This window comes from Gigantopelta aegis, chromosome 12 (genome assembly GCF_016097555.1).
Source record: "Gigantopelta aegis isolate Gae_Host chromosome 12, Gae_host_genome, whole genome shotgun sequence".
Classification (NCBI taxonomy): Eukaryota; Metazoa; Mollusca; class Gastropoda; order Neomphalida; family Peltospiridae; genus Gigantopelta; species Gigantopelta aegis.
In genome coordinates, this window is record NC_054710.1 from 9,508,900 (window position 1) to 9,534,437 (window position 25,538).

The 25,538-nt window shown below is 45.1% G+C and overlaps 1 protein-coding gene across 1 annotated transcript in view; it reads left to right on the top strand.

Moving 5' to 3' along the window:
* Window positions 1–4,748: 4,748 nt before the first annotated feature.
* LOC121385722 (coiled-coil domain-containing protein 191-like) overlaps window positions 4,749–25,538 on the top strand; it is a 55,466-nt gene continuing 34,676 nt past the window's right edge. Inside the window, exons 1-4 of the mRNA XM_041516486.1 lie at window positions 4,749–4,899; window positions 14,050–14,088; window positions 14,481–14,616; window positions 15,467–15,661. Coding sequence (XP_041372420.1) covers window positions 4,822–4,899; window positions 14,050–14,088; window positions 14,481–14,616; window positions 15,467–15,661 — 448 coding nt within the window. The 5' untranslated portion in view covers window positions 4,749–4,821. The remainder of the gene's footprint in view (window positions 4,900–14,049; window positions 14,089–14,480; window positions 14,617–15,466; window positions 15,662–25,538) is intronic.

A 25,538-nucleotide genomic window follows, 5' to 3' on the forward strand; every position in this document is an offset into this window, starting at 1 on the left:
TGAGGAACACAAAAATAGCCTCCTGTCAAAAATAACTCCCAGTAATTTGGTCTCCTCCACAACACCGGCCTCGGTGGCGCAGTGGTTAAGCCATCGGACTACATGCTGGTAGGTACAGAGTTCGCAACCCAGAGCGAGTTTGGGTAGGTGTAAGGCCACTACACCTTCTTCTCTTTCACTAACAACTAACAAACTAATAACTAACACACTGTCATGGACAGACAGCCCAGATAGCTGAGGTATGTGCCCAGGACAGCGTGCTTGAACCTTAATTGGAAATAAGCACGAACATAAGTTGAAATGAATGAATCCTCCACAACTGGAATCGGAATTTTGTCCAGAAACAGCTGATGATCTAAATGGTGACCTTTTTTGTAGCAGATATGCATACAGACAGTCTTTGACTTTGAGAATCGAAATCCATTGTCAGTTGCCCATTGTTGAATTTTTCAAACACAGCTGGAACGCATATTGGACGACTTGTAACAAATCTGAAAATCATCGACATCATCAACACCAGAACCCGTGCTTCTAAAACGTTTAGAGTCCAGACTCAGTCTCTAATGACGTCACACGCATACAATTTGTAATAGTATGGCTATGTCATGACGTTACTGTCTCAGACTCTATTAGAGTCTTGAGTCTAGACTCTAAAGGTTTTATTAGCACCAGGCCAGGTTTTAAGAACTGGGTGATGCTGTTGATTTTCACAGAAAACAAAGTTACTAACACGATGCTATATTGAGGCACTCCCATTTCTTTGGACTGAGAATCGGATAACGTGGATCACATTCGTACCTTGAAATACCTATTAAAAACAGAACAGAAATTGGAGATAAAGTCAAGCATACGATGTCTTAGGCCTATATCATGGAGGTCTTTCAAAATCTTATACTTCCACTTGGTATCATAATCTTTCTCCAAGTCAAGAAAGACCTAGATACCATATTCTGGTTATGGGTGAAAGCATCCCTGCAAAAGTTTCAAATCTAACAAGATGATCGGCCTGCTACGTCTAGACCTGAACCTACATTGCACGTTAGTAATCAATTTGTGGGACTCAAGATACCAGACAAGTCGAGGGTTGATCATTCCTTGCATGGTTTTACAAATACAACTCATAAGCGTTCGAGACAGGTGGGCAGAGGTGTGTGTGTGTGGGGGGGGGGGGGGGGGACCGCAAATTCAGGCAAACATGATACAGATATTCGGGGGAAATGTGCTAACCTGAGACCTTTTTACCATGTATTCCCATCAGTCTACCCTCAAAATTGCGTAGTGATTCGTTTGTAGGTGCTTACAGATGTTTATTTTCGCACATGACGAATTAGATCATGAGGCCATACATTACATACGTTTCAGACCAACATGTAACACTGATTCATGATGTTGACTGTTCAATGACTCAAAGTGAAATGATGATGATATCTGACCTTTTAGGCCTATATTCTTTTGATACATGTTCATCGGTTTGAATGTTTTGGGGTTTTCCATCCCGTACTACTCTGTTGTTGTATTCGATCACACTCAGAAGTTTCGAGTGCATGTTTAGAATCCTCCAATGAGAGTCTTACAAAGTTAAAATATAAATGTTTCTATACTAAACAAATCAAATACAAATCAATACATTAGCTGTATACGTTTTTAAAATGGTCCATTCGCGATACGTTTCTTTTTCTTTATTTTGCTTAAATACCTTTATGTGCACTGGGTTTTATTTGGGAATTCATCCCAGAGACAGGATAGCACATACCACAGCCTTTGATATACCAGTCAAACTGCAGTAGTTGGATATAGCCTAATGGGCCACCGATGGGGGCCGATGCTAGACCGATCTCGCATCAGGCGATCACTGCGCTATGTCCCGCCCCCAGAGGTTACAGCGGAAGCTTGTATTGTATTGTATTGTATTGTATTGGGTTCTGCTTCAAAACATTCCTTAACATATTAAATAAATAAAAATGTATTTACACATATACTATTTTTTATAAAACCTGTTAGGAAACCCCTGCGCGTGCTGTAACCTCACCGTGCTGCAGGGGTGTAACATTTTCTTTGAGAATGGCCAATACAGCACAAAATTGAAGTTTTGAGTAAAATTCAGTATCCGTAAAATTCTGTGATATTTGTGTTTTTGCACAGTTCTTTACACTGTTCTTTACATTGTTTTTGTTTAAACCTTGAATTTTTATATTGATCATCACTTTATTTATTTGCATTACCATAGTTTGACACCCAATAGCCGATGTATTTTTCGTGCTGAGGTGTCGTTAAACATTCATTCATTCATTCATTCATTCATTCATTGTTAGGAAACGAACTCAATACCCCTAAAAAAAAACGTATTCTTGGGATACGAACTCGAAACTTCACGGTTTATAAACCAACAGCCTAACTACTACACCAAGACAACAAGTGAAATAAATATCTGATTTAATCTACTGCTCTACTGCGACCTACAGAGAAGAGGACATGAGTTTTAAAGGCATACTGTCACAGATTTAAGGACCTTATTTCTCTAAAAATGAATAATAAATCAAAATTACATTAATTTTTACACGCCAAATCTAGCTATTGCATCACTTTAACTACACCATAATTGAGTGAAATCCATGTCAACCTTCTCAGCAATGTTAGTTTTTGAATTATGGACCATTGCCATAATTCAATTATTTTTACAAAATATCATTAATAAGTGGAGTATGGTGGTTACGTAGATGATTGAATAAAGTACATTTAGGGACAAATCAAATATATATACTTTTAAGTAATACTTTGTTAGGCCATGTAATAGGTCAGTGGTCTGTGACAATATGCCTTTAACGTCTGCATAGCAAATGACGCTGTCTGAAACAATACTTCAGTTCAGCTGTGTAATCACAAAACAAATGCATGCCATAGCAAATCCGTATGTATACTATGACTAATGCACGACTAAATACTCGTATTACAAAAGCTATATTTTAAAGGGACATTCCTGAGTTTGCTGCAATTTTTAAGATGTTATTGATTAACAGAGACATTTTAACGATTGTAATTACATATCAAATATATGTTTCTGCATAAAACATTAGTGGCAGAATATTAAACGTGTTTCTGGTCGTTCTAATATTTGTAGTAGGTTAAATTTCATCTTATTTCCTAAAATATTGTTTTTTTTCGTTCGTACGAAATTATTTGCAGACAAAATCCAGTTTGGGCTTCTTAGAAATATTAAAACGACCAGAAACACATTGAATATACAGACACTGATATTCTAAACAAGAAAATATATTTAATATGCAAGTTTAATCGTAGAAATATTTTATTAGTCGGAAATATCTTACAATGCAGCAAACTGGAATGTCCCTTTAATGAAACGTTGGACGCATGTCTACACCCCGTCGAGTGACTCTTATTAAATTACTTTGTATTTTCTGTTATTTTTGCGAATTTTAATTTCTTAAAAACATTTAATATAACACAGAACATCGACATCCCCTACACTATTAAAATAGTAGTCGACCAACGATAGAAGAACATCCAGACGATATCAGTGTTGAGTGTATGCAATCTAATTAAAATTAGCTCCACTATTTCATAATTACCAAATGTTTGACATCCAATAGCCGATGATTAATAAATCAACGTGCTCTAATGGTGTCGTTAAACAAAACAAACTTCAGGAGGGCGGCAAACAAAAAACTCTATTCTTAAAGTTAATGTGATACCACCTACAGACTTACTTGTCGACTCATAGGCGTCAGAAGATGACAGCGACTGGGGTGGGGTGGGGGTGGGGGAAGCTACATATCAATTTGATCTTTAACCGGTTGGGTAGGGCTGGGAGGGGGCAATGTTTGCAATAGCATCATTTGAGGACTTACCTTTATTTGACACCCAATAGCCGATGTGTATTCTTGTTCTAGGGTGTCGTTCATTTATTCAATCGAGGATTCTAGCGGAATAAATGAGAGTGGTAGATCAAAATGAAGCGTGTGTATATAATCTAAGATTCCGGCAACAAATGGCCGCTTTTTAATGATAAAAATAAAAATGATAATAATTATGCGAATCTCGTATGCTACCTACAGACGTTCATTTTGTTATCTATATATTATATCGCATCTATGGCTTTGATTGAAATATTTAGTGGTGGTAAAAGTGAGGAACATAATACCAACCCCTTCACCGACACGACATCGACAGCCCTGACATTTATAGTTCAGTGTCACCTTACCACCACACCACCATCACCACCACCACCGCCACCCCGCGTCAGTAGGCCTACTAGTGTAGTTATTGGTTTGGATTTGCATAAGCGTACAAGACAGGTGAGGGGAAAACTGCCCCCCCCCCCCATGGCTACAGAAAATCATCAAACTCGGGGGGGGGGGGGGGGAAGAGATAATCGGGAAAAATGAGCTTGCCTGAAACCTTTTAACCATGTATTTCCTCTTTCTATATCCACAATATTAGTTGTTACATCCATGTAAAAATGCGTACAGATTCGTTTGCAATACTATATCACTGTTTGGCAGCAGTGCTAATATGAATAAATGTTGTCATCCAGATTCGGACAGTTTCGTTTAATTCGAGCAAAAATCAGTACCCCCCCCCCCCCCCCCCCCCCCTTCCCCCGCTGCAAACATTGCAGCCCGTAAACCGAGGGAAGACAGGCTGAGACGAAACACCAAACAGCGGTGCGCCCTTGTCGGGAGTAAAATAAAACCACTAACAAAGTAGTTATGGCTGCCTCCTAAGAAAATAGTTGTCAGGACCAAACGTCTAACAATGTCATGTTGAAATCAAGCAATTAACGCGATATATAATTAGCTAAAAATGGAAGACAAGGTTCATAAACCAGGCCTTTACAAGTGGAAAAGACAGACGCCAACTAGACTTTACTCTAGATCACAGGTACAAAAAAAAAAAAAAATTGTTGGGGGTGGGGGGTAGGGGGGTGGCTGATCATGGCATTTTACCCGTTTTAAAATTAGGCGGAAAACCTAGTTAATGAAGATTATGCAAGCAGAAACCCTTGACTAGTATGTGTATTAGTGATTAATATGTGAACATTTAATGGAAAGCTCGAAAATTATCAATGTGATGATATTTACTCAAATTACTGTAAAACAGGATTAAAAACTCCACGACAATCTATCGGCAATGCTGTGAGCAATTGCAGGGGTTACAGGTAAGCTGATTCTAAAGACACAATTAATGTATCATCAACATCCGTAACTGTGTTATGTTTTCAACTCCGTTCAATTTGTTTTCTCGTGCACGGTTCACAGTTGTATAACAACATCAGATTTGTTGTCGTCTGCTTGTTTTTAATTTGTGAGGTTTTTCTTCATAGTTTGAGAACATTTTCATTGACAATAAAGTTCAGACAAGTAAGTATCTAAATACAAAACTTTACAAACTCCTAAAAACATTAATTTTACTAAGTCGTTTTTGTTTATTCCTTTAAATTACCGATATCGTGTCCACTTGACTAGTAGAAATAGGAGGAAGATGAATTAACATTCAGTGCTTGTCACATGACCTCATATGTGCCAGATCAAATATCAAGGTCAAATATAATTTAATTTTTAATCCCCCTGTTATTAGAATTTATTTTCAATTATTATATTTGATCTGCAAAAGGTATTCTACATTTTTGTGCCCCATTTATAGTGAATAGTAGACATTATCCATTCATACAATTAGTAAATAATTGTTAGTGTATAAATTGTGTTAATTAAAGGCATACTGTCACAGATTTAAGGACCTTATTTCTCTAAAAATGGATAATAAATAAAATATTACATTAATTGTTGGAAACCAAATCTAGCTATCGCATCACCTTAACTGAACCATGATGGAGTGAAATCCATGCCAACCCTCTAGGCAATTTTAGTTTTTGAATTATGGACCATTGCCATAATTTAATTATTTTTACAAAATATCATTAATAAATGGAGTATGGTGGTTATGAAGATGGTTTCAAGAATAAAGTACATTTAGGGACAAATCAAATTATTTTTGTTCAGGTAATACTTTGTTAGGCCATTAAATAGGTCAGTGGTCTGTGACAATATGCCTTTAAGAATCAATTCATAACATTTTTTATCTTTTACAAACTACATGTATTCACTGGTATGATAATAATGCCTATCTAAGTGTTATCGATGGGTATTGGTAAAACACGGACCGGACCAGAACGCTTGACAAACTGAATTTTTATTTAAAAAAAAAAATTAAACAAAGTGTACGTCAACTGTGCATAGTTAATAAACATATATTTATCATGTAGTGGCTTTAAAAAATTTAAATGACGAACTGTGCATGCATGTGCGGAAAGGTTATTTTTCCAAATACATACATGTGCCTGAATGCAGTTAGAAATTACCACCCTTTTCTGTTTACTGTATGGCGTTACACTTTTGTTTACTGAAATGGATTTGTGTTTTTTCGTTAACTGATTGGAATAAATTTTATTTCATCTACCATAACTGAAAAATATAGAATATTCTTTCCGTAAGTATCATATTTGTATTTTATATACTAGCCCAATACTGAATATAACTAGCCATGGGAGTGGGCCTACCATAATCTAGAAGTCCTGTCTGGCATGGCAATAGTAGTTATATACTAGCCCAATACTGAATATAACTAGCCATGGGAGTGGGCCTACCATAATCTAGAAGTCCTGTCTGGCATGGCAATAGTAGGCCCAATAGTAGTTATAACTAGCCATGGGAGTGGGCCACCATACTAGAAGTCCTGTCTGGCATGGCTAGCCATAGGAGTGGGCCTACCATAATCTAGAAGTCCTGTCTGGCATGGCAATTATATACTAGCCCAATACTGAATATCACTAGCCATGGGAGTGGGCCTACCATAATCTAGAAGTCCTGTCTGGCATGGCAATAGTAGTTATATACTAGCCCAATACTGAATATAACTAGCCATGGGAGTGGGCCTACCATAATCTAGAAGTCCTGTCTGGCATGGCAATAGTAGTTATATACTAGCCCAATACTGAATATAACTAGCCATGGGAGTGGGCCTACCATAATCTAGAAGTCCTGTCTGGCATGGCAATAGTAGTTATATACTAGCCCAATACTGAATATCACTAGCCATGGGAGTGGGCCTACCATAATCTAGAAGTCCTGTCTGGCATGGCAATAGTAGTTATATACTAGCCCAATACTGAATATAACTAGCCATGGGAGTGGGCCTACCATAATCTAGAAGTCCTGTCTGGCATGGCAATAGTAGTTATATACTAGCCCAATACTGAATATAACTAGCCATGGGAGTGGGCCTACCATAATCTAGAAGTCCTGTCTGGCATGGCAATAGTAGTTATATACTAGCCCAATACTGAATATAACTAGCCATGGGAGTGGGCCTACCATAATCTAGAAGTCCTGTCTGGCATGGCAATAGTAGTTATATACTAGCCCAATACTGAATATAACTAGCCATGGGAGTGGGCCTACCATAATCTAGAAGTCCTGTCTGGCATGGCAATAGTAGTTATATACTAGCCCAATACTGAATATAACTAGCCATGGGAGTGGGCCTACCATAATCTAGAAGTCCTGTCTGGCATGGCAATAGTAGTTATATACTAGCCCAATACTGAATATCACTAGCCATGGGAGTGGGCCTACCATAATCTAGAAGTCCTGTCTGGCATGGCAATAGTAGTTATATACTAGCCCAATACTGAATATAACTAGCCATGGGAGTGGGCCTACCATAATCTAGAAGTCCTGTCTGGCATGGCAATAGTAGTTATATACTAGCCCAATACTGAATATAACTAGCCATGGGAGTGGGCCTACCATAATCTAGAAGTCCTGTCTGGCATGGCAATAGTAGTTATATACTAGCCCAATACTGAATATCACTAGCCATGGGAGTGGGCCTACCATAATCTAGAAGTCCTGTCTGGCATGGCAATAGTAGTTATATACTAGCCCAATACTGAATATAACTAGCCATGGGAGTGGGCCTACCATAATCTAGAAGTCCTGTCTGGCATGGCAATAGTAGTTATATACTAGCCCAATACTGAATATAACTAGCCATGGGAGTGGGCCTACCATAATCTAGAAGTCCTGTCTGGCATGGCAATAGTAGTTATATACTAGCCCAATACTGAATATAACTAGCCATGGGAGTGGGCCTACCATAATCTAGAAGTCCTGTCTGGCATGGCAATAGTAGTTATATACTAGCCCAATACTGAATATAACTAGCCATGGGAGTGGGCCTACCATAATCTAGAAGTCCTGTCTGGCATGGCAATAGTAGTTATATACTAGCCCAATACTGAATATAGTTACTAGCCATGGGAGTGGGCCTACCATAATCTAGAAGTCCTGTCTGGCATGGCAATAGTAGTTATATACTAGCCCAATACTGAATATCACTAGCCATGGGAGTGGGCCTACCATAATCTAGAAGTCCTGTCTGGCATGGCAATAGTAGTTATATACTAGCCCAATACTGAATATAACTAGCCATGGGAGTGGGCCTACCATAATCTAGAAGTCCTGTCTGGCATGGCAATAGTAGTTATATACTAGCCCAATACTGAATATAACTAGCCATGGGAGTGGGCCTACCATAATCTAGAAGTCCTGTCTGGCATGGCAATAGTAGTTATATACTAGCCCAATACTGAATATCACTAGCCATGGGAGTGGGCCTACCATAATCTAGAAGTCCTGTCTGGCATGGCAATAGTAGTTATATACTAGCCCAATACTGAATATAACTAGCCATGGGAGTGGGCCTACCATAATCTAGAAGTCCTGTCTGGCATGGCAATAGTAGTTATATACTAGCCCAATACTGAATATCACTAGCCATGGGAGTGGGCCTACCATAATCTAGAAGTCCTGTCTGGCATGGCAATAGTAGTTATATACTAGCCCAATACTGAATATAACTAGCCATGGGAGTGGGCCTACCATAATCTAGAAGTCCTGTCTGGCATGGCAATAGTAGTTATATACTAGCCCAATACTGAATATAACTAGCCATGGGAGTGGGCCTACCATAATCTAGAAGTCCTGTCTGGCATGGCAATAGTAGTTATATACTAGCCCAATACTGAATATCACTAGCCATGGGAGTGGGCCTACCATAATCTAGAAGTCCTGTCTGGCATGGCAATAGTAGTTATATACTAGCCCAATACTGAATATCACTAGCCATGGGAGTGGGCCTACCATAATCTAGAAGTCCTGTCTGGCATGGCAATAGTAGTTATATACTAGCCCAATACTGAATATAACTAGCCATGGGAGTGGGCCTACCATAATCTAGAAGTCCTGTCTGGCATGGCAATAGTAGTTATATACTAGCCCAATACTGAATATCACTAGCCATGGGAGTGGGCCTACCATAATCTAGAAGTCCTGTCTGGCATGGCAATAGTAGTTATATACTAGCCCAATACTGAATATAACTAGCCATGGGAGTGGGCCTACCATAATCTAGAAGTCCTGTCTGGCATGGCAATAGTAGTTATATACTAGCCCAATACTGAATATCACTAGCCATGGGAGTGGGCCTACCATAATCTAGAAGTCCTGTCTGGCATGGCAATAGTAGTTATATACTAGCCCAATACTGAATATCACTAGCCATGGGAGTGGGCCTACCATAATCTAGAAGTCCTGTCTGGCATGGCAATAGTAGTTATATACTAGCCCAATACTGAATATAACTAGCCATGGGAGTGGGCCTACCATAATCTAGAAGTCCTGTCTGGCATGGCAATAGTAGTTATATACTAGCCCAATACTGAATATAACTAGCCATGGGAGTGGGCCTACCATAATCTAGAAGTCCTGTCTGGCATGGCAATAGTAGTTATATACTAGCCCAATACTGAATATCACTAGCCATGGGAGTGGGCCTACCATAATCTAGAAGTCCTGTCTGGCATGGCAATAGTAGTTATATACTAGCCCAATACTGAATATAACTAGCCATGGGAGTGGGCCTACCATAATCTAGAAGTCCTGTCTGGCATGGCAATAGTAGTTATATACTAGCCCAATACTGAATATAACTAGCCATGGGAGTGGGCCTACCATAATCTAGAAGTCCTGTCTGGCATGGCAATAGTAGTTATATACTAGCCCAATACTGAATATAACTAGCCATGGGAGTGGGCCTACCATAATCTAGAAGTCCTGTCTGGCATGGCAATAGTAGTTATATACTAGCCCAATACTGAATATAACTAGCCATGGGAGTGGGCCTACCATAATCTAGAAGTCCTGTCTGGCATGGCAATAGTAGTTATATACTAGCCCAATACTGAATATCACTAGCCATGGGAGTGGGCCTACCATAATCTAGAAGTCCTGTCTGGCATGGCAATAGTAGTTATATACTAGCCCAATACTGAATATAACTAGCCATGGGAGTGGGCCTACCATAATCTAGAAGTCCTGTCTGGCATGGCAATAGTAGTTATATACTAGCCCAATACTGAATATAACTAGCCATGGGAGTGGGCCTACCATAATCTAGAAGTCCTGTCTGGCATGGCAATAGTAGTTATATACTAGCCCAATACTGAATATAACTAGCCATGGGAGTGGGCCTACCATAATCTAGAAGTCCTGTCTGGCATGGCAATAGTAGTTATATACTAGCCCAATACTGAATATAACTAGCCATGGGAGTGGGCCTACCATAATCTAGAAGTCCTGTCTGGCATGGCAATAGTAGTTATATACTAGCCCAATACTGAATATAACTAGCCATGGGAGTGGGCCTACCATAATCTAGAAGTCCTGTCTGGCATGGCAATAGTAGTTATATACTAGCCCAATACTGAATATCACTAGCCATGGGAGTGGGCCTACCATAATCTAGAAGTCCTGTCTGGCATGGCAATAGTAGTTATATACTAGCCCAATACTGAATATAACTAGCCATGGGAGTGGGCCTACCATAATCTAGAAGTCCTGTCTGGCATGGCAATAGTAGTTATATACTAGCCCAATACTGAATATTGTTTTATTTCAGCGAGTATTTTGCGACAGTTAAACGCCAAATGTTAGCAAAGTGTTAGTAAGACATTCTCACTAATGTAGCACTAACGTAGCATGGCCGGATGGCCTCTGGTTTTTCACGACATTAGTGATAAGTTAGTACGAAGTTAGTGCTAATATTTTGCGACTGTTTGGCGTAGCTTTGGCTTTCATGTCTTGACGTGAGACATAGTTACTTACAACGAGCATATGTTGCACGTATATGCACGTACATGTCACAAAATGTTCGCGTGACGGCACTGTACCACGTGACCTCGCGTGCTTATAGATAAGGTGACATTGAAAACTGCTGAAGTGTGGTTTTATTACATTTTTGTGGATATTTCAGTTAGCCATCATGCTGTACTGCTGTCCTCTGTACTGCTGTTTTTTGGTACTGGTTCAGGTTGTGGCTGTGGCTGCTGCTCTGGACCCACTTCTTTCTCTTCTTAACGATGTATGCTGGATCTACCATTCTGTCTTGCCACTCCACACTTCCAGATCCATTGTAGTAATCCATCAGAAAGTCTTTGAGATCCTTTCCTGCCTTGGTTGTTGTGTTTCTCCCAGTATTCTGGAGTGGTAACAAGACCTGGTCTTCTTGGCGCCAACTTCCCACAACTAGTTCAGGGGTGTCAGGATCTTCAAAGTCCACTCTCCTCTGCACTTTCTGAGGTTTCCTCTCTACCAGCAGGTTGTGCAGGCAACAGCATGCCAACACGATCTTGATAGCTGTCTGGTCTCACCAAGATTGTACCAAGAAGGCACCTGAAGCACTGGGCCAGAATACCAAATGTTATTCTCCACTGGATTTCTGGCCCTTGACAGCCTGTAATTGAAGATCCTCATCTGCTTGGTCAAGTTCCTCTGGGAGAAGGGCTTCACAAGCCAACTCTTCTGTGCAAAGGCAGCATCTGCAACTAGGTTATAATGAACAGGCGCCTGGCTGTTGGGTAGTGGCTCTGGAGGTGGCAGGCCAGCCTTTCCCTGGTCAAGGGTCTTGTACAGACTAGTTCCCTTGAATACTCCCCCATCAGAACAGCTTCCATTGGCACCAACATCTATGTAGAGCAACTTGTACTGGGAATCAACCACTGCCATCAAAACAATAGAGAAAGTTCCCTTGTAATTGTAATAGAGACTCCCACTATTGGCAGGTGCTTGGATCTTCACATGCTTGCCATCAATCGCCCCAATACAGTTGTGGAAGTTCCATCGATCAGCAAATCCCTTGGCCACTTCTCTCCACTCATCAGGGCTACTGGGACACTTGATCAACTCTTCATGGAACTCATCGTAGATAGCTTGACATACTTCAGGCACTACACTGCAGATAGTGTTAGGAGCAACCCAGAAACCATAGGCCATGGACATGTATGAGTCACCAGTGGCCAGATATCTCAAGGTAATGGCAACCTTTGAGCCCAGGTTCCAAGCATCTTCTCATGTTCGTATCTTGCTTCTGTATCCTTGGAGTGAGTCTCACCACCAACTCATGGAAAAGGTCTGGGTCCATTCTAAGAAAGTTCTTGTACCTGGTGATGTTACCTTTTGCAAGGTAACCTAACAACTTCTTGTACCATCCATACTTTGGCCTGTCCTGCAACCACTTGTGCATCCAGATTCTCTTGGGTCTTCTCTTCTTCTTCTTTTCTTCCTCCTTCTTCCTCTCTTCTTGCTGAATGACAACAGCAACAGCTGCAAGCAGGTAACATTCCTCTTCAGCAGCAACTGCAGCCTGTAGATCAACTTCCATAGGTTCAAGGTCCATATTTTTAGAGGTCTAATAGCTTTTCTAGAGGTCTTCTTGGATGTCCTACACTGATGATGATCAGATTCAGACTGATGCTCCAATGGTTTTCAACAGGGGGTTGTATAGGTAGCTTCCAAATGCCAAATGTTCGCCAAACATGCGCCAAACGTTCGCATTTTGGTTGCAAAATTAGTGAGATGTTAGTGCAACATTAGTGAGACTGATGCGAGACTGTCATACGACTAAGACGTTGCATGCGACGTTAGTGCGTCAGTTGCACTGATGTTGTACTAACGTCTCACTAATGTCTCACTAACTTTTGGCGAATGTTTGGCATTGATGACTCCATATGAGGCCAAATACGCCAAAAATTCGCACCAATGACTCACTAATGTCTCACTAACTTAGCACACATGTTTGGCGATTGCTTAGTGACTTTTTTGGCGCAAAAAAATATCTGCGACAATTGCGTTTTCAAAAGTGCAATAGTCGCAAAATTAAACGTGACAATTTGTCTTCGTGAGATACAGGCTTAACACATATTTTTGATTATTATAACCGTTTTTGATAACTTAAGTCATACTTTACTTAGATTTTATTGTTTAGATTATCCATTTTCGTACATTCAAAGTGTTTTTGGTCATCCTGGTGTTTTTAATATCACAAAATGCATTTCTCATATTTTTAAAGACGCACGTGCGTCTGAGAAGTAACATTTGTGGATTTGAGTTTTAGTCTATTTTTTGAGTGTATTTCACCATGTCAAAGTCACAGACTCATGTTTCACTCAATTGTAACTTTATCCAAATGTGTTACGTGTTTGTAGTTTAACTACATTTAGTGTTAATTTTCACGGCTTGAAACTAGGGTCTGCACCTTTAACATCTTTATCGATTAAAAGATATTTACAACCCTTTGCACTTGTAGCTGAGTTACGCGTCACAGACACATGATTGCCAGGTTAACTATACATCACAGTGTAATAGATTTCCACCGTGATGTTTTTTAATTGAATGTATGGCATTGGTGACCTGGTCATCACCTAGGAGCAACTACATTGTATGTGTTATCAAAAATAACACATGGTGTTCTTACCAACAGGTGTGTAAGAAATATTTGTAATAAATAACTACAAATTAGTCCCACACTTAATCTTTGCATGAATACATTCATTTGTATCTCAGCAATATCGAAATGTGCTGTCTAAATTCTAACAAGGTCCTGTATATTTATGAGTGTATCTTCTTTTTTTTGTAGAATGTAACAACAAAAGATGACATTAAAGACTGGATAAAGGTTTGTAAAAAATATATTAATTAATATTTTTGCTTTGTATCTATAGCCCAATCTCTAAATGTAGCATTGTATTTTTCTTACGTACCCTCAAATTATTTTCTAGTAGAAAGCCTGACAAGGTTTGCTACAACAGTTAATAAAATGTTCTTTAATTTAGACACTTTTGAATAATAATGTGGGAAAACTCTACATGTATTAATGTATGAAAATTGGCTAAAACACAAAAAAAAAATTCCAGTGTGAGACCTGGAATAACAGATTTACTATGTTTTAAGAAGTCGTTCTTCTGTAAGTTATTTTGTTTTGTTTGTTTGACTTTTTGATATTTATTACTCTAATTAAAAAAAAAAAATTAATTTAAAAAAAAATTAATTTAATTTTTTTTTTTAAAGAAAGTGGAAGATGCCACCGACAAGGCGGCTGAAGCAACGTTTGGGTCATACTATTCGTCTGGAAGGGAGAGAGGAAGATATGCTGCCTTGCAGTCTGTACAGCAGCTGCATGAACACGATGAAATTCACAGTGAAGGTAAACAGACATGAAGACACTAAACCGAAACACTAGAGGTGGGATGTAGCCTAGTGGTAAATCGCTCGCTTGATGCACAGTCTGTTTGGGATCGATCCTTGTCAGTAGGCCCATTGGGCTATTTCTCATTCACGGCTTCTAGATTATGGTGGCCCCACTCCCGTGGCTAGTGATATTCAATATTGGGCTAGTAAATAACTACCATTGCCATGCCCGATGGCTAGTGAATTTTGTTGTTGTTAAATGTTGCAATTAAGTCTATTTTATAAATATGAATACCCTGCCCCCACCCCAAGCCCCCAATGTTAGTGTTTTTAAGCTCTGTGTCCATCTTTAGGTGACATATCTGATTATTACTATTATTTAGTAAAATTGTATTAACTTAAAGTAAAGTAGGGCTAGTGAATTTTTAATTGTGGCTGGTATATTTTTTAAATCACTGATCCCATGGCTAGTGGATTTTTATACAATTCTAGAAGCCTTGCCATTCCAGCCAGTGCACAATGACTGGTATATCAAAGGATGTGGTATGTGCTATCCTGTCTGTGAGATGGTGCATATAAAAGATCCCTTGCTACTTTCGGAAAAATCTCCTGTCCTGTACAGAGGAGCCGGCCGAGGCTGGAACCTGTGCCCATGACAGGCGTGCTCTGCAACAGTTTGCTTTGAATGTACACGTAAAACCCTCTGACCTGACCTGACCTGACCTGACCAGAATAATGTAGCGGGTTTCCTTTCTAAGTCTGTATGTCAAAATTACCAAATGTTTGACATCCAGTAGTGATGATTAATAAAATCAATGTGCTCTAGTGGTGTCGTTAAACAAAACCACCTTGTTTTTTTTTATCAGCCCAGGAACTCTTGACCCAGTGGATGAACGAGAAGGTCGTGCTGAGCGATGACATTGACATTGATGATGAGTACTGGCCGCGGATACGTGCACAGGCGGAGGTCAAGGCCGAATGGGATCATCTTCTCGCAGACAACACAGATGACTGGGACCTGACCAACTCAGCAAGATCCCAGTACGCTAGTACACCGACAGGTAAACCAGGGAACAATGAGGGGGGACTTGACCAACTCGGCAAGATCCCAGTACGCTAGTACACCGCCAGGTAAAACAGGTAACAATGGGGGGGGGGACGGACCTGTCTAACTCTGTGAGATCCCAGTACGCTAGTACGCTGACAGGTAAACCAGGGAACAATGGGGGGGGGGGGGGACCGTCTAACTCTGTGAGATCCCAGTACGCTAGTACACCGACAGGTAAACCAGGGAACAATGGGGGGGACCCGTCTAACTCTGTGAGATCCCAGTATGCTAGTACACCGACAGGTAAACCAGGGAACAATTGGGGGAGGACCTGTCTAATTCTGTGAGATCCCAGTACGCTAGTACACCGACAGGTAAACCAGGGAACAATTGGGGGAGGACCTGTCTAATTCTGTGAGATCCCAGTACACTAGTACACCGACAGGTAAACCAGGGAACAATGGGGGGGACCCGTCTAACTCTGTGAATCTATGCTAGTGTGGGAACAATTGGGGGAGATCCCAGTACGCTAGTACACCGACAGGTAAACCAGGGAACAATGGGGGGGAGGGAGACCGTCTAACTCTGTGAGATCCCAGTACGCTAGTACACCGACAGGTAAACCAGGGAACAATGGGGGGGACCCATCTAACTCTGTGAGATCCCAGTATGCTAGTACACCGACAGGTAACCCAGGGAACAATTGGGGGAGGACCTGTCTAATTCTGTGAGATCCCAGTACGCTAGTACACCGACAGGTAAACCAGGGAACAATTGGGGGAGGACCTGTCTAATTCTGTGAAATCCCAGTACGCTAGTACACCGACAGGTAAACTAGGGAACAATGGGGGGGACCGGTCTAACTCTGTGAGATCCCAGTATGCTAGTACACCGACAGGTAAACCAGGGAACAATGGGGGGGACCTGTCTAACTCTGTGAGATCCCAGTACGCTAGTACACCGACAGGTAAACCAGGGAACAATGGGGGGGACCCGTCTAACTCTGTGAGATCCCAGTATGCTAGTACACCGACAGGTAAACCAGGGAACAATGGGGAGGGGGGGGCGTCTAACTCTGTGAGATCCCAGTACGCTAGTACACCGACAGGTAAACCAGGGAACAATGGGGGGGGACCCGTCTAACTCTGTGAGATCCCAGTATGCTAGTACACCGACAGGTAAACCAGGGAACAATGGGGAGGGGGGGGGGGGGGGGGGGGCGTCTAACTCTGTGAGATCCCAGTACGCTAGTACACCGACAGGTAAACCAGGGAACAATGGGGGGGGGGGGGAACCGTCTAACACTGTGAGATCCCAGTACGCTAGTACACCGACAGGTAAACCAGGGACCAATGGGGGGGGGGGAACCCGTCTAACTCTGTGAGATCCCAGTATGCTAGTACACCGACAGGTAAACCAGGGAACAATGGGGGGGGGGGAGACCGTCTAACTCTGTGAGATCCCAGTACGCTAGTACACCGACAGGTAAACCAGGGAACAATTGGGGGAGGACCTGTCTAATTCTGTGAGATCCCAGTACGCTAGTACACCGACAGGTAAACCAGGGAACAATTGGGGGAGGACCTGTCTAATTCTGTGAGATCCCAGTACGCTAGTACACCGACAGGTAAACCAGGGAACAATGGGGGGAGGGACCCGTCTAACTCTGTGAGATCCCAGTACGCTAGTACACCGACAGGTAAACCAGGGAACAATGGGGGGGACCCGTCTAACTCTGTGAGATCCCAGTATGCTAGTACACCGACAGGTAAACCAGGGAACAATTGGGGGAGGACCTGTCTAATTCTGTGAGATCCCAGTACGCTAGTACACCGACAGGTAAACCAGGGAACAATTGGGGGAGGACCTGTCTAATTCTGTGAGATCCCAGTACGCTAGTACACCGACAGGTAAACTAGGGAACAATGGGGGGGACCGACCGTCTAACTCTGTGAGATCCCAGTACGCTAGTACACCGACAGGTAAACCAGGGAACAATGGGGGGGACCCGTCTAACTCTGTGAGATCCCAGTATGCTAGTACACCGACAGGTAAACCAGGGAACAATGGGGGGGGGGGGGGTCTAACTCTGTGAGATCCCAGTACGCTAGTACACCGACAGGTAAACCAGGGAACAACTCTGTGAGGCTAGTACACCGACAGGTACCTGGGAAGGGGGGGGGGGGGGGCGTCTAACTCTGTGAGATCCCAGTACGCTAGTACACCGACAGGTAAACCAGGGAACAATGGGGGGGGGACCCGTCTAACTCTGTGAGATCCCAGTACGCTAGTACACCGACAGGTAAACCAGGGAACAATGGGGGGGGGGGACCCGTCTAACTCTGTGAGATCCCAGTATGCTAGTACACCGACAGGTAAACCAGGGAACAATGGGGGGGGGGGGGGGACCGTCTAACTCTGTGAGATCCCAGTATGCTAGTACACCGACAGGTAAACCAGGGAACAATGGGGGGGACCCGGGAATCCCAGTATGGTACACCGGGTAACCCAGGGGGGGGACCTGTCTAACTCTGTGAGATCCCAGTATGCTAGTACACCGACAGGTAAACCAGGGAACAATGGGGGAGGACCTGTCTAACTCTGTGAGATCCCAGTACGCTAGTACACCGACAGGTAAACCAGGGAACAATGGGGGGGGACCCGTCTAACTCTGTGAGATCCCAGTACGCTAGTACACCGACAGGTAAACCAGGGAACAATGGGGGGGGCACCTGTCTAACTCTGTGAGATCCCAGTACGCTAGTACACCGACAGGTAAACCAGGGAACAATGGGGGGGGCCCGTCTAACTCTGTGAGATCCCAGTATGCTAGTACACCGACAGGTAAACCAGGGAACAATGGGGAGGGGGGGGCGTCTAACTCTGTGAGATCCCAGTACGCTAGTACACCGACAGGTAAACTAGGGAACAATGGGGGGGACCGGTCTAACTCTGTGAGATCCCAGTACGCTAGTACACCGACAGGTAAACCAGGGAACAATGGGGGGGGGGACCTGTCTAACTCTGTGAGATCCCAGTATGCTAGTACACCGACAGGTAAACCAGGACAATGAGGGGGGGGGGCACCTGTCTTATTCTGTGAGATCCCAGTACACTAGTACACCAACAGGTAAACCAGGGAACAATGAGGGGGGACCTGACCAACTCGGCAAGATCCCAGTACGCTAGTACACCGACAGGTAAACCAGGGAACAATGGGGGGGGACCCGTCTAACTCTGTGAGATCCCAGTACGCTAGTACACCGACGGGTAAACCAGGGAACAATTGGGGGAGGACCTGTCTAATTCTGTGAGATCCCAGTATGCTAGTACACCGACAGGTAAACCAGGGAACAATGGGGGTGGGGGGGACCGTCTAACTCTGTGAGATCCCAGTATGCTAGTACACCGACAGGTAAACTAGGGAACAGTGGGGGGGGACCCGTCTAACTTTGTGAGATCCCAGTATGCTAGTACACCGACAGGTAAACTAGGGAACTAGGGAACAATGGGGGGGGGGGCCCGTCTAACTCTGTGAGATCCCAGTATGCTAGTACACTGACAGGTAAACCAGGGAACAATGGGGGGGGGGGAACCGTCTAACTCTGTGAGATCCCAGTATGCTAGTACACCGACAGGTAAACTAGGGAACAGTGGGGGGGGGGACCTGTCTAACTCTGTGAGATTCCAGTATGCTAGTACACTGACAGGTAAACCAGGGAACAATGAGGGTGGACCCGTCTAACTCTGTGAGATCCCAGTACGCTAGTACACCAACAGGTAAACCAGGGAACAATGGGGGGGGACCCGTCTAACTCTGTGAGATCCCAGTATGCTAGTACACCGACAGGTAAACTAGGGAACAGTGGGGGGGGGGGGGGGGGGGACTGTCTAACTCTATGAGATCCCAGTACACTAGTACACCGACAGGTAAACCAGGGAACAATGGGGGGGGGGGACCGTCTAACTCTGTGAGATCCCAGTATGCTAGTACACCGACAGGTAAACTAGGGAACAGTGGGGGGGGGGGGACCTGTCTAACTCTGTGAGATCCCAGTATGCTAGTACACCGACAGGTAAACCAGGGAACAATGAGGGTGGACCCGTCTAACTCTGTGAGATCCCAGTACGCTAGTACTCCAACAGGTAAACCAGGGAACAATGGGGGGGGACCCGTCTAACTCTGTGAGATCCCAGTACGCTAGTACACCGACAGGTAAACCAGGGAACAATGAGGGGGGGCACCTGTCTTATTCTGTGAGATCCCAGTACGCTAGTACACCGAGAGGTAAACCAGGGAACAATGAGGGGGGGCATCTGTCTTATTCTGTGAGATCCCAGTACACTAGTACACCAACAGGTAAACCAGGACTATGAGGGGGGGGGGGGGGGGGGCACCTGTCTTATTCTGTGAGATCCCAGTACACTAGTACAGCAACAGGTAAACCAGGGAACAATGAGGGGGGGCACCTGTCTTATTCTGTGAGATCCCAGTACGCTAGTACACTGAGAGGTAAACCAGGGAACAATGAGGGTGGACCCGTCTAACTCTGTGAGATCCCAGTATGCTAGTACACCGACGGGTAAACCAGGGAACAGTGGGGGGGGACCCGTCTAACTCTGTGAGATCCCTGTATGCTAGTACACCGACAGGTAAACTAGGGAACAGTGGGGGGGGACCCGTCTAACTCTGTGAGATCCCTGTATGCTAGTACACCGACAGGTAAACTAGGGAACAGTGGGGGGGGACCCGTCTAACTGTGAGATCCCAGTATGCTAGTACACCGACAGGTAAACCAGGGAACAATGAGGGTGGACCCGTCTAACTCTGTGAGATCCCAGTACGCTAGTACACCAACAGGTAAACCAGGGAACAATGAGGGTGGACCCGTCTAACTCTGTGAGATCCCAGTATGCTAGTACACCGACAGGTAAACTAGGGAACAGTGGGGGGGGGGGGGGGGGACCTGTCTAACTCTATGAGATCCCAGTACACTAGTACACCGACAGGTAAACCAGGGAACAATGGGGGGGGGGGACCGTCTAACTCTGTGAGATCCCAGTATGCTAGTACACCGACAGGTAAACTAGGGAACAGTGGGGGGGGGGGACCTGTCTAACTCTGTGAGATCCCAGTATGCTAGTACACCGACAGGTAAACCAGGGAACAATGAGGGTGGACCCGTCTAACTCTGTGAGATCCCAGTACGCTAGTACTCCAACAGGTAAACCAGGGAACAATGGGGGGGGACCCGTCTAACTCTGTGAGATCCCAGTACGCTAGTACACCGACAGGTAAACCAGGGAACAATGAGGGGGGGCACCTGTCTTATTCTGTGAGATCCCAGTACGCTAGTACACCGAGAGGTAAACCAGGGAACAATGAGGGGGGGCATCTGTCTTATTCTGTGAGATCCCAGTACACTAGTACACCAACAGGTAAACCAGGACTATGAGGGGGGGGGGGGGGGGGCACCTGTCTTATTCTGTGAGATCCCAGTACACTAGTACAGCAACAGGTAAACCAGGGAACAATGAGGGGGGGCACCTGTCTTATTCTGTGAGATCCCAGTACGCTAGTACACTGAGAGGTAAACCAGGGAACAATGAGGGTGGACCCGTCTAACTCTGTGAGATCCCAGTATGCTAGTACACCGACGGGTAAACCAGGGAACAGTGGGGGGGGACCCGTCTAACTCTGTGAGATCCCTGTATGCTAGTACACCGACAGGTAAACTAGGGAACAGTGGGGGGGGACCCGTCTAACTGTGAGATCCCAGTATGCTAGTACACCGACAGGTAAACCAGGGAACAATGAGGGTGGACCCGTCTAACTCTGTGAGATCCCAGTACGCTAGTACACCAACAGGTAAACCAGGGAACAATGGGGGGGACCCGTCTAACTCTGTGAGATCCCAGTATGCTAGTACACCGACAGGTAAACCAGGGAACAATGAGGGTGGACCCGTCTAACTCTGTGAGATCCCAGTACGCTAGTACTCCAACAGGTAAACCAGGGAACAATGGGGGGGACCCGTCTAACTCTGTGAGATCCCAGTATGCTAGTACACCGACAGGTAAACCAGGGAACAATGGGGGGGGGACCCGTCTAACTCTGTGAGATCCCAGTACGCTAGTACACCGACAGGTAAACCAGGGAACAATGAGGGGGGCACCTGTCTTATTCTGTGAGATCCCAGTACGCTAGTACACCGAGAGGTAAACCAGGGAACAATGAGGGGGGGCATCTGTCTTATTCTGTGAGATCCCAGTACACTAGTACACCAACAGGTAAACCAGGACAATGAGGGGAGGGGGGGGGGCACCTGTCTTATTCTGTGAGATACCAGTACACTAGTACACCAACAGGTAAACCAGGGAACAATGAGGGGGGGGGGGGCACCTGTCTTATTCTGTGAGATCCCAGTACGCTAGTACACTGAGAGGTAAACCAGGGAACGATGAGGGTGGACCCGTCTAACTCTGTGAGATCCCAGTACGCTAGTACACCAACAGGTAAACCAGGGAACAATGGGGGGGACCCGTCTAACTCTGTGAGATCCCAGTATGCTAGTACACCGACAGGTAAACCAGGGAACAATGAGGGTGGACCCGTCTAACTCTGTGAGATCCCAGTACGCTAGTACTCCAACAGGTAAACCAGGGAACAATGGGGGGGACCCGTCTAACTCTGTGAGATCCCAGTATGCTAGTACACCGACAGGTAAACCAGGGAACAATGGGGGGGGGACCCGTCTAACTCTGTGAGATCCCAGTACGCTAGTACACCAACAGGTAAACCAGGGAACAATGAGGGGGGGGGGGGCACCTGTCTTATTCTGTGAGATCCCAGTACGCTAGTACACCGAGAGGTAAACCAGGGAACAATGAGGGGGGGCATCTGTCTTATTCTGTGAGATCCCAGTACACTAGTACACCAACAGGTAAACCAGGACAATGAGGGGAGGGGGGGGGGGGGCACCTGTCTTATTCTGTGAGATACCAGTACACTAGAACACCGAGAGGTAAACCAGGGAACAATGAGGGGGGGCATCTGTCTTATTCTGTGAGATCCCAGTACACTAGTACACCAACAGGTAAACCAGGACAATGAGGGGGGGGGGGGGCACCTGTCTTATTCTGTGAGATCCCGTACACTAATACATCAACAGGTAAACCAGGGAACAATGAGGGGGGGCACCTGTCTTATTCTGTGAGATCCCAGTACGCTAGTACACTGAGAGGTAAACCAGGGAACAATGAGGGTGGACCCGTCTAACTCTGTGAGATCCCAGTATGCTAGTACACCGACAGGTAAACCAGGGAACAGTGGGGGGGGACCCGTCTAACTCTGTGAGATCCCTGTATGCTAGTACACCGACAGGTAAACTAGGGAACAGTGGGGGGGGGGGGGGACCGTCTAACTCTGTGAGATCCCAGTACACTAGTACACCAACAGGTAAACCAGGGAACAGTGAGGGGGGGGGGGGGCACCTGTCTTATTCTGTGAGATCCCAGTATGCTAGTACACTGACAGGTAAACCAGGGAACAATGGGGGGGGGGGAACCGTCTAACTCTGTTAGATCCCAGTATGCTAGTACACCGACAGGTAAACTAGGGAACAGTGGGGGGGGGGGACCTGTCTAACTCTGTGAGATCCCAGTATGCTAGTACACCGACAGGTAAACCAGGGAACAATGAGGGTGGACCCGTCTAACTCTGTGAGATCCCAGTACGCTAGTACTCCAACAGGTAAACCAGGGAACAATGGGGGGGGACCCGTCTAACTCTGTGAGATCCCAGTACGCTAGTACACCGACAGGTAAACCAGGGAACAATGAGGGGGGGCACCTGTCTTATTCTGTGAGATCCCAGTACGCTAGTACACCGAGAGGTAAACCAGGGAACAATGAGGGGGGGCATCTGTCTTATTCTGTGAGATCCCAGTACACTAGTACACCAACAGGTAAACCAGGACTATGAGGGGGGGGGGGGGGGGGCACCTGTCTTATTCTGTGAGATCCCAGTACACTAGTACAGCAACAGGTAAACCAGGGAACAATGAGGGGGGGCACCTGTCTTATTCTGTGAGATCCCAGTACGCTAGTACACTGAGAGGTAAACCAGGGAACAATGAGGGTGGACCCGTCTAACTCTGTGAGATCCCAGTATGCTAGTACACCGACGGGTAAACCAGGGAACAGTGGGGGGGGACCCGTCTAACTCTGTGAGATCCCTGTATGCTAGTACACCGACAGGTAAACTAGGGAACAGTGGGGGGGGACCCGTCTAACTGTGAGATCCCAGTATGCTAGTACACCGACAGGTAAACCAGGGAACAATGAGGGTGGACCCGTCTAACTCTGTGAGATCCCAGTACGCTAGTACACCAACAGGTAAACCAGGGAACAATGGGGGGGACCCGTCTAACTCTGTGAGATCCCAGTATGCTAGTACACCGACAGGTAAACCAGGGAACAATGAGGGTGGACCCGTCTAACTCTGTGAGATCCCAGTACGCTAGTACTCCAACAGGTAAACCAGGGAACAATGGGGGGGACCCGTCTAACTCTGTGAGATCCCAGTATGCTAGTACACCGACAGGTAAACCAGGGAACAATGGGGGGGGGGACCCGTCTAACTCTGTGAGATCCCAGTACGCTAGTACACCGACAGGTAAACCAGGGAACAATGAGGGGGGGCACCTGTCTTATTCTGTGAGATCCCAGTACGCTAGTACACCGAGAGGTAAACCAGGGAACAATGAGGGGGGGCATCTGTCTTATTCTGTGAGATCCCAGTACACTAGTACACCAACAGGTAAACCAGGACAATGAGGGGAGGGGGGGGGGGGGCACCTGTCTTATTCTGTGAGATACCAGTACACTAGTACACCAACAGGTAAACCAGGGAACAATGAGGGGGGGGGCACCTGTCTTATTCTGTGAGATCCCAGTACGCTAGTACACTGAGAGGTAAACCAGGGAACGATGAGGGTGGACCCGTCTAACTCTGTGAGATCCCAGTACGCTAGTACACCAACAGGTAAACCAGGGAACAATGGGGGGGACCCGTCTAACTCTGTGAGATCCCAGTATGCTAGTACACCGACAGGTAAACCAGGGAACAATGAGGGTGGACCCGTCTAACTCTGTGAGATCCCAGTACGCTAGTACTCCAACAGGTAAACCAGGGAACAATGGGGGGGACCCGTCTAACTCTGTGAGATCCCAGTATGCTAGTACACCGACAGGTAAACCAGGGAACAATGGGGGGGGGACCCGTCTAACTCTGTGAGATCCCAGTACGCTAGTACACCAACAGGTAAACCAGGGAACAATGAGGGGGGGGGGGGCACCTGTCTTATTCTGTGAGATCCCAGTACGCTAGTACACCGAGAGGTAAACCAGGGAACAATGAGGGGGGGCATCTGTCTTATTCTGTGAGATCCCAGTACACTAGTACACCAACAGGTAAACCAGGACAATGAGGGGAGGGGGGGGGGGGCACCTGTCTTATTCTGTGAGATACCAGTACACTAGAACACCGAGAGGTAAACCAGGGAACAATGAGGGGGGGCATCTGTCTTATTCTGTGAGATCCCAGTACACTAGTACACCAACAGGTAAACCAGGACAATGAGGGGGGGGGGGGGGGGCACCTGTCTTATTCTGTGAGATCCCGTACACTAATACACCAACAGGTAAACCAGGGAACAATGAGGGGGGGCACCTGTCTTATTCTGTGAGATCCCAGTACGCTAGTACACTGAGAGGTAAACCAGGGAACAATGAGGGTGGACCTGTCTAACTCTGTGAGATCCCAGTATGCTAGTACACCGACAGGTAAACCAGGGAACAGTGGGGGGGGGACCCGTCTAACTCTGTGA